General features: G+C 35.8%; 1 protein-coding gene across 1 annotated transcript; it reads right to left on the bottom strand.

Moving 5' to 3' along the window:
• Positions 1-1,808: 1,808 nt before the first annotated feature.
• LOC100377946 (centrosomal protein of 19 kDa-like) lies at positions 1,809-10,829 on the bottom strand. Its single transcript, XM_006823882.3, has 2 exons — positions 10,740-10,829; positions 1,809-4,527 (listed from the first exon to the last, which is right to left on the bottom strand). The coding sequence occupies exon 2, from the start codon at positions 4,430-4,432 to the stop codon at positions 3,950-3,952; it is 483 nt and encodes a 160-aa protein (XP_006823945.1). The 5' UTR covers positions 4,433-4,527; positions 10,740-10,829; the 3' UTR covers positions 1,809-3,949.
• Between the last annotated feature and the right edge of the window lie 44 nt (positions 10,830-10,873).

Genomic DNA, 10,873 nt, shown 5'->3' with positions numbered 1-10,873 from the left:
CTTACGTGGATGTGCCGCCCTTTGGGTGTGTTTTTTCAGCCATCTGGTCTTAAATGGGATCATCCCAATGACTGATTGTCAAATCGCACCCAGAATGCGTGCATACTAAGTCATGTATGCAAAGTATTTTTTGAGATAATTTAGGTCTACTTTTAATATGCAAAGACCTTACTTTTGTCTAAAATGGAGTCTGTCTGACCAAGGAGGTAATAATATTACCTCCATGGTCTGACAAATGTTGAGTCTAAAATCGGGTCTGCCGGACAACTATTTGGTCTAAGATGGGAATACATTTTTTGTCCAATTGGACTAAAATAGGCTCTGGCTTTTGCAGTGCGACTACACACCAGTACACCCCACCCCACCCCTCCGGGGGGGGGGGGGGGGACAAAACGAAACATTTGTCAAGGCAGATTAAAACTGAATTTTTGCACTTGTAGTCCAATAAAGATAATATGTAAGTGGGATATTTACAAATATAAACAAAACATATATTTAATGCAGTTTAACAGTCTGTCACAGTGTTACTCACTTTGTACTCACCGGCAATATCAATATATAAATAACCCAGAACCAAATGTGGCAGATACTGTAAACGCATACAGTTTTAAATCTGCTAAATGAGTCTGTGTGAAAATGATGTATAATTAGTACATTGTTACACAAGTTACATTGGTTGACTTGAAAATCAGCAAATTTAAAATTCAATGGATATGCTCAAAATAGTAAAAGTTACATCCTAGTAAAAGTAATCCATTTACAGTATCACAGGCTATGGGGCTATCAATGACATCACTGGGATTCGGTAATGTGAAGCCACATTACAATAAATGCGATACATTTTATAAATATTTACCTTTATATATATTCTTACACACACATAAAACTATACACACACATAAATTAAAACTGACAGGCACTGTTTAGTAGTGCATTGGATCTGAAGTGACTGGCAGGTAATCAATGGATATGCTAGTATCGTCTATAGAGGTCAGCGATGGAATATTCCTTGTGCAGTCTCAACTTGTGCTCAAAGTGTAGTATTGCCCTTCCCGACAGTAAATGGAATATTCCCTGTGCAGTCTAAACTTTGCTCACAATACCAGTATATTATAGCACCTTCCTCTCCCAGACAGCAAATGAAATGTTCTTTGTGCAGTCTTGACCTTTTGTGTAATGGCATTATTTATTGCATGCAAGTCTGAACCTTGCTTGAGGCAAAACACATACCACACATGTTCTACTATAACTATGTTGTGACCAAGTTGTGATGATCAAACTACTTCCCTACTCACAAAATACGAGCATTTGAATGAGAAATATTATAGCTCTTTTGAATGTGATTGTGCCATTTCCGCCAAAACTCAATTTTGGCACAACCACTCATTTAAAAACAAAAAAAGTGCTTTTTCCAGAAACCATATTCCAGGAACTACAAGACTCAGTTCCAGTCTAACACACATCCAGTAAAAACTTAAACGAGAACTCTTGATTATCACATCCACTAGATTTTGCATCACACTATAAAAACACACCTTAGTCAACCCAAGATCTGAAGCTTACTGTCTTGTTCCATCAATATGGTTGAGGGCAATATAACTATTGACAATAAAAGGCCTTTCTTACTAGAAAGGTTTACTGGCCAGCGCCTGCCAGTCAACAGATTGTAGCCCAGCGTAGATGGACTGTGTCGGGCATAGTATCATAACACAGACAGCCCCCCCCCTCCAATAGTTAGCTTCAATCAACAGTGATATACGTATGGCTAGTAAGATTGTTGACATTGAGAGTGTAGAGGCACTGAAAACTAATGATTGAAAAATAGTTATTTATTTTCAATAATCAAGAATTATTTTAACATGAACATTGCATCAAAAAGAGAACACAATATTGCAAATTACTAAAACTTGTTGCAATTTGATGAAATCAGCATATGTATGTAATGATATAATGTTCCATACTCATTCCACAAATTAATTATGAAGAAAAATCACAATGCTTTATGTTCAATATTGTTACACATTGTTTGTATAAAATTAAAACATGCACAGTCACATTTCATGTAAACATATTTTATGCACATTGTATTGTGACACCACTGCCCTTCAATGCACAGATACATCAACTCAAAAAATTCATTGTTTAACTGCTGGTTCTGAACATTTCACAATACTCCACAAAATCATGGTTAAGGCCAGACTTTTTTTATTCCTTGTTTCTCAAGTTTTTATAAGGCAATTTTTTTGAGGGCGGGGAAAAAAATAAAATTAATTCTTTTTTTCCATTAGATTTGTGTGAATTTTATTCCATGCTCTCATGTAAAGTGTGGGGGAAAAATATCATCTGTCATTCAGACAGTTTGGTTGATGCGCAGTCCAGGAACACCAAATGTGAATCAGTCTGTGTTTGCAAAATTCCCATGTACACACCACAATTCTATCAGCCAAAGCAATTTCTGAGTTCACCAGCAGTACTCAGTCAGTACATTGACGTACTTATTAGTAAGTTGAGCACATGGTTACAATATACCATTAAAAAAAACACTTGTTTTTTAAGGGATTTACTGCTATTACTATTACAATTCACATGCATATTACAGTACTTTAAAATAATAAACTTATCTCAACAATGGATTAAATATATAATGTATAACTTACTAGGTTAACAAATATTCAAAACATACTTCGAATACCGTTATACCATGCATAGTCAATACTGTACTATATGTATAAACTAAACCTGCTGACTACTAGTAAATTATTTGCTGGCAGGTTATAATGTGTTATTCTAAGCAAAACATGCCATAGGGGAGGACAAATAGTAGTTTAAAAAATAATTGCTGAATATTCAGAGGTATAAAAGGTTATTTAATATGTATTTTATCAGTATGTATTGTCAACACATGGACATCCATAGTACCAACAACATAACAAATATGTAAGAGGTGTTTGGCATTGTGTCAATCCATTACAAAATTCGTTTTTAATATAACTTGGCACCAAATTTAATATATATATATATATATATATGATGTAGTGAGGTTAAATTGGATTAAATATAATGAATATACATGTACAAGTTATCGGTAGTAAGTTCCTTTGATACAATATGATTAAAATTGCCATTGCCTTTAAGAACAAGTGATCAAACGACTATACAGGTGTCATTTTCTCCACGGTATCAACTACAGTACCAGTGTGTACAGCCATAAGTGGTCTGTTAAACAAGTTCTGATTGGCTGCGGGAAAACTGCAGCTGAAATAGACGTTAACTGATTATTTTTGTCCAGTAATTTATTTATTTGAGTTCAAAACAAATCTCAGAACAGGTTAAAACTTGAAATACTACACCAGCAACTGAAATTAAAAAGCTAACTATACCAACATTGGATTCTAATCAAATTGACTTTTCTCGTCCTTCAAAAAAAAATTAAATTCAGATTCATATATATTCAATAAAATTTCAATTTCATTATAGTGTGTATATCATTGTTCTGTTTCAGAAAACCGTATCTCTTGTACTCATAAAAATGTAGATCATAAGCAGTAGGGGATTATTTCAGAATCAAACACTATGCAAATGCAATATCACAGTCCCTAGAAAAATAGTACTTTTGTAATTGTGGTGACAGTTTTGAAAAATTCAACGTTCAGACCAGGCTTTGCTGAACTGGTTGTCATCAAATTTAGTAATGATATAAGAAAAATGATCAATAAACGAGAAGAATATGGGTTTCTTTCCCAAGTTTGGGTCCATTTCTAAAATATGGAGAAATCAAATGACTCCCATCTTGTTAGAAAACATAGTTGAGCGTGCATATGCAAGGTATGAAATAAGAATAGCATTGCTACTTGCTCTGCACAAAACAATTTTAGTTTTTGAAAATGACTTGATTTCACAAGGGTCTTTCTAGCAACCATGGATAGCAAGTAAAGCAAAAAGAATGCTGCTAAAATTCAGGATCTGATTGATCATCCCAACCACTTGTCTCAATTGCAGGTAAAAAATCAACCTCCACTTCATACTCAAAACCTTCGTCTCCTGGCTTTTTCCGATTCTTTTCAAAGTCCTCATCCATTATGGCCTTTTTTCTACTCAAGGCAATGTCATCCAGCTTGTTCAAGTCCTCGTCCGGGTCGATGGTGTTTTCCATTTTGATTGCTCCTAGGGTTTCATCCAGACTGATGCCTTTCATATGTTCTTGAATTATCCTTAAAAGTTTCTCAATCTGTGGCCTACTGATGTTCTCCAGGTATTTTCGGTGTCTGGGATTAGAGACCAAACTCTCGGCAGTTCTTGTAATACCAGATCTCTTGGTAAATCCCCTTATTGGCATTGTGCGACGGTGAAGATTGCCCCTATGATTGTGGTAAGTTAAAACCAAGGCTGGTGGGTCAAATCTGACACCACACTGCTGTGGCATAATTGACATATTTGTACTTGTAGTTAAATACCAAGTGTTTTGTCTCTAGCTGACATTTAAGTTGTTCCAACTCATTCAAGTATCCAGTTTTTGTTTTCCCACTGCTGAAAAATAAAATAAAAACATTTCAGGCTGTATGATGTTTTTGCAATAAAATAGGAAACAAATGTCAAAGCCAATTTGGAACAGTTTCTTTGCTTGATAAGTGGACCTAGCTGAAGTTCTGTAGCTCACGATTCCCGGTCTTTGGGTTATGGGGGGAACCGTTCCCCCATAACCCTACAGAACTGCAGCTAAAGTGGACCTTGCTCGGCTTGCTCTATGTACTATACCAATGTAGCGTCACGGTCACGCGAGGTATGTAAATGTGTCGAAATGGACATAGTGCGAGTGGTTAGTGCTAGTAGCACTAATCCGAAAAACTACTAGATCTAGTGCTAAAATGTACATAGTGCGAGAGGCATTGATATTGCGTTGTCAACGACGTCAAGACATCCCGTAATTCTCTGAAAATAAATTAATATTTACGTAAAATTGTTGTATCTTTCATTCATTGGAAATGTGCTACAGTGGGAAAATTGAGAATGTCGTAATACTAATAGACCTTTGGAACAACGCGATCGGCCGGGAAACTAGCTGAAACAGTGAAACTGCAGGTCGAACTGCGCAATTTTTACAAATTGTGAATAGATATACTGTATGAAATGGTATTGTGGGGAAGTCGCGGGTCCCTGTAAAGCTCGGTGGATTGTGTGTGTACTGCGATTTTCACGCAATCCTGTTGTTACATTGTATCATGGAGGAACTAACGGAATATGATGTAACCTCGCCGATTTTTTAATTTTTTAACGTGACCATATTATATATGTCTAGACACTTTCTCTGCAATAATATTTTTTAGAAGCCTTTAGGATTTGTTGTTGTAGACTCTCGAAATCTTGTTCTTGTTACAGTTGCTAATAATTAAAACATGTGAAATAACAAGTTCGTCTGTTGAATTTCCGGTTGTGAAATACGTATTTTAACCCTCACAGCTAAACAAACCCAGTGTATGGTCGCGTTAAAAAAAATGTGACCAAGAAATCGTCCAGGGCGATTTTTCAGTAGTTTTTAAATTTATTTTTTAAAATATTTTGTTGTAATTTATCGGACATTTCAATCGTTCCTGACGCCTAAATCAGTCTATTTAAGTTTTTATTCAAGAGCGTGTTTATTTTGACTAGCGTAAGCTCCGTTTGGACAAAGAGCTGTTATCACTGTAAACAATGTTAAATTATTCTTCTTATGCTAAGTTCATCTTTGAAAACAACTATTTTTTTATTTTAAAAAAAATCATGCCATTTTCCCATCAAAATTCAAGCCAAAAGAGCGTACTACAACATCGTCAAATCTCTTCCGCGTTGCGTTCAATAACATTAACATATTTAAATGAGCTATGGTGATTTGAACGCGTTGGCATCATCCAGCATTTTGATTGGTTAATTAACGATTTGACCTATTAGCTCAACTCATGCAAGAGAAGCGCATGGCGGATACCCTACCGCATCGAGCGTTTATATGCGATCAGAATCATTTGCTTACGATGAAACTAAGTTGAATTTTATTTGAATTTCATAAAAATTAACGAATTTATTTTTTTGTGCGTTATTATAATCACTACTGACTAATAATCAACGTTTGTGAAACGTAGCATGTCCGGATTGAGCATGTGTGATCGCTTGCCGGGATCGCTTAATGCAGTTGTGTTCGTTTTTATTAGAAACGTCGTTTAAAATATACTTTTGTTACCAATAAAATAAAAACAAATGTATTTGAAAAGTGACACTGGGCGACACTTTAATGACATTTCAGGTGGTCTACTTTTTAATTCAGCAAGAATTATTAATTATTGTTAATTCTGCAATAGTTTCTTTCGTCTTGGGTGGCCCAACTCACGGCGTAGAAAGTCTGTGTAGTTGGATACAATGAAAATGTCCCCCCAAAATATTTGATAATTATTTTTTGAAATTTTGAACCCCAAATAAGCGCCCATCAGCTGTGAAATCCCCAGGGCGATTTTTCTGATGGGCGAATTTATGGCAGAATCCGGTATTATATAAAGAAAGGGCAGAGCTCCAGAAGGAGTACCTACACTTTATGCAATTTTTTTTTTAAATTATGCTAATTTATTCATGACGTAGCAGTTTCTGTGCTCATGAATATTCATTAATTTGTGGGTCAATACATTTTAAAAGGGGCGATATATTATTTTTGGGGGAAGAGTTAGAAAGGGGGATTAGCAATCCTTAGGGGGGTCAATACAAAAGAAGGGACCCATTTGGAGATCAGCCATGCTCCTCGTGTCTGTTGTTGCACGTGACCTACAGCTGTGTTCGTTCTTCGACTGTGTTCGTTCTTCGACGACTTCGACTGGCTTCCATGTGGGGTAGTATTATTGTGTTCTGTTTTCCTGACTTGAGTTTTTGAATCCGCTGTTTATGTTTTTAACGTCTTTCATGTCTTTTGTAGGAGTGTCCAATCAGTGATTCGAACTTGCGATCTTTGAGTTCCCGGCGCACTGTCTTGTCCACTGTACCACGAGTGTCTTCACACAGGAGTTAGGATTTAAGTCCTATTCATAGGAGCACTGTCTTCACTAGCATTCAAAAATCTAACTAAACATACTGGATTCGAACCAGCGATCGCTCACATTGCTGACATAGTACAAATCAACTGAGCTATGTGGGTAGTCATGCAAATTAAATAATTTGTTGTCATATTTAGCTTTATTGCCGAATGGTGTTTGCGAGAAAAAGATGGGCAGGCAAGGAAATTGAACCCAGGTCCTCCTGATCACTATGTAGAGAACTGACCCACAAGACCACAATGGATTGACTGGATGTGTTTGCATTTGATAAGACTATATAGTGTGTATATACAATGTATATAGAAATACAACATATTTCTATTATTTTGTTACAATTGTCCAAAAAATTGCCAATTTTGTGTTTTTACTTGTGTAAACTATATGCATGCCATAACCCGTTAGTGTACATCTTGCCAATTGGGTGTTTGCCATTTGCGTTGCCCATACCTGACCCGACCCTAACCCTAATGTCAAGACACGTTCCTGTTAATAATTCCGTTGCCCATACCTGACCCGACCCTAACCCTAATGCCAAGACACGTTCCTGTTTATAATTGCTCAATAATGATACTCTGTTGTGCACTGTCTGCGGGTAAGTTGCATTGATGTCAACTGATTAAACAAGTCGCGTTTAAGTAATTTCCACTATTAACAAGTGGTTAAATTGTGACAATAAATGTGTGGACAAATATTTGAGATTAATTTTGGTGTAGACAACTCTCGTTTAATTATTTTACACCATTACAAGTTGTTAAATTGAGAGAATAAATGTCTCAACAAATATTAAATACTTAGTTTGATGTAAACAACTCACGTTTGATTAATTCCCACAATTACAGGTTGTTAAATTGAAAGAATAAATGTGCGGACAAATATTTTAGACTTATTTTTGTGTAGACATCTCTCGTTTGATTAATTCCCACAGTTACATGTTGTTAAATTGAGAGAATAAATGTGCGGACAAATATTTTAGACTTATTTTGGTGTAGACAGCTCTCGTTTAATTATTTTACACCATTCCAAGTTGTTAAATTGAGAGAATAAATGTATGGACAAATATTTTAGACTTATTTTGGTGTAGACAGCTCTCGTTTAATTATTTTACACCATTACAAGTTGTTAAATTGAGAGAATAAGTGTGCGGACAAATATTTTAGACTTATTTTGGTGTAGACAGCTCTCGTTTGATTAATTCCCACAATTACAAGTTGTTAAATTGAGAGAATAAATGTGCGGACAAATATTTTAGACTTATTTTGGTGTAGACAGCTCTCGTTTAATTATTTTACACCATTACAAGTTGTTAAATTGAGAGAATAAATGTGCGGGCAAATATTTTAGACTTATTTTGGTGTAGACAGCTCTCGTTTAATTATTTTACACCATTACAAGTTGTTAAATTGAGAGAATAAATGTGTGGACAAATATTTTAGACTTATTTTGGTGTAGACAGCTCTCGTTTAATTATTTTACACCATTACAAGTTGTTAAATTGAGAGAATAAGTGTGCGGACAAATATTTTAGACTTATTTTGGTGTAGACAGCTCTCGTTTGATTAATTCCCACAATTACAAGTTGTTAAATTGAGAGAATAAATGTGCGGACAAATATTTTAGACTTATTTTGGTGTAGACAGCTCTCGTTTAATTATTTTACACCATTACAAGTTGTTAAATTGAGAGAATAAATGTGCGGACAAATATTTTAGACTTATTTTGGTGTAGACAACTCTCGTTTAATTATTTTACACCATTACAAGTTGTTAAATTGAGAGAATAAATGTATGGACAAGTATTTGAAACTTATTTTGGTGTAGACAACTCTCATTTGATTAATTCCAACAATTACAAGTTCTTAAATTGACAGAATGAATGTATGGACAAATATTGACCATTATATTTGTGAGTAAATACCTGTTGTTTAATTAATTTCCACCTCTACAAGGTTGAGAGAATAAATGTGTCGACAAATATTTGATACTTATTTAGGTGTAAGAACTTGTGTTTGACCAACTTCCACCATTGCAAGTTGTTAAAATAATGAAATAAATATACTGGTATCATTGGATATTTGATTTAATTGTGAAACTTTCTAACAAAATGTTAACTGCTGGCTTCGAACCCTCAATCAACAATTCCGCAGACACAGTATAAATTCAACAACACCACAGAAGATATTCGTCTGTTGCCTGAATTGTTTTCGTAATATAGGGAACGCCATCGACACTTTAACAAAACTTACCTTGACTTGGGTCTTGTTTATCTCTTGTCACAATCTGGAAACTGTTGAACAAATTGCGCGTCGTCCAGTTTAAGACGTTAGTTATTTTATTATTTATTCATTCAGTTTTGTATGGTGGAGTTTTGTGAGGTTTATTATTTTTTTTGCGACGTTCTTTGTTTACTTGTTTACGGTTTGAGAGATTTCAGTTTATTTGATTTACGTTTTTACGGTAGCTCTGAGCGGGACTCGAACCCACTGTCTTTTCAAGCTAATTTTGTTTTATTTTGATGGCACGCTTGTGTACCACGCCACGACGTTGGTCGTTAAGTGGTGTTCATTTTTCTAACTACTCCAGTGTTCCGATGAGTTGAACGGAAAAGCCAAAACGATTGCTGGTTTCTGATTGCTTCGGTTCTGGTGAGTGTGTATCTAGTGTGATTCGAACCCATGTCGTTTGTATTGGGCGTTTTTTTTTATTTCCCATGTTGGCTACGCCGTAATATGCAACCACTTCCCCGTTTTATTGTGATTTTGAGTGTTTAATGATGTCTTCCTCACCCCTCACGCCATGACCCAGTTTCAACCACACGGCCATTTTGCAACACAGTTCGTGACCCTCGGCGTCACCCGACTGACTATATGAGCGTTCTGTTCAACTGTTAAGCTAGGATTTATTACCGTTATTATCATTATATTGTCACGTGATTTGTTTTACCTTATGTGTAATGTCTTAAGTATCTTTATTGTAATTTGTATATACCAATTCGTATATACCGAGGAAACGACCCCGATTGAAGGTCATGTATTTTATGACGTCACCAATTCGTGTGTAGGTACTGCTTCTAGATCTGTGCCAAAGAAAGTATTATTATGGACATCTCGCGCATATTGCCAATGTTTTATACTGTTTGCAGTTTGCATATGAAAGTGGTTGTTGATGCCCCTCCTATTATTCGACGTCGTTGACAATGCGATAACAATGCCACTCGCACTGTGCACATTTTAGCACTAGATCTAGTGCTATTTTAGTGCCATTTTAGCACTAGATCTAGTACTTTTTCGAATTAGTGCTACCATAGACCCTCTAAAAGATCTTTTAGAGGGTCTATGGTGCTACTAGCACTAACCACTCGCACTACGCCCATTTCGACACAATTACATACATGATCAGGCATAGAAAATGTTCAGCATAGCTAGTAGTAATAGGTAGAGGTATCAGTTTGTTTGCATTATGCTCGAGTCTGAATAAGATACCGGTACTAGTTTAGCCTAGGTCACACACACTCAAAACACCTTTCTGGCAAAGGTTCAACCACCGTTGGAGTTGAAACAAGACAGTGCATGCAACCTGTAGGTATTCGAGCACGGAGTATTGCTTATATTTCGGCAAAGCTTTACCCACAGCTATGTCTCGATGTTGCGGACGACAAACAGTTTTAAAATATGTCATTGATATGCATACATACTTTTTCCGTAAACGCCGGAAGCCAACAGGTAACTGAAAAACGATCACAACTATCGTACTTGTTTTCAAGACGCCATCTTTTTTGACAGATGCAAGATGTGCAGCGATTGGCTGATTTTTTTTTATGATGACCTT

Source organism: Saccoglossus kowalevskii, chromosome 1, assembly GCF_978046115.1.
Source record: "Saccoglossus kowalevskii chromosome 1, keSacKowa6.1, whole genome shotgun sequence".
Classification (NCBI taxonomy): Eukaryota; Metazoa; Hemichordata; class Enteropneusta; family Harrimaniidae; genus Saccoglossus; species Saccoglossus kowalevskii.
The sequence above is the reverse complement of the archived record's forward strand: the minus strand, read 5'-3'. Positions and strand labels throughout refer to the sequence as shown.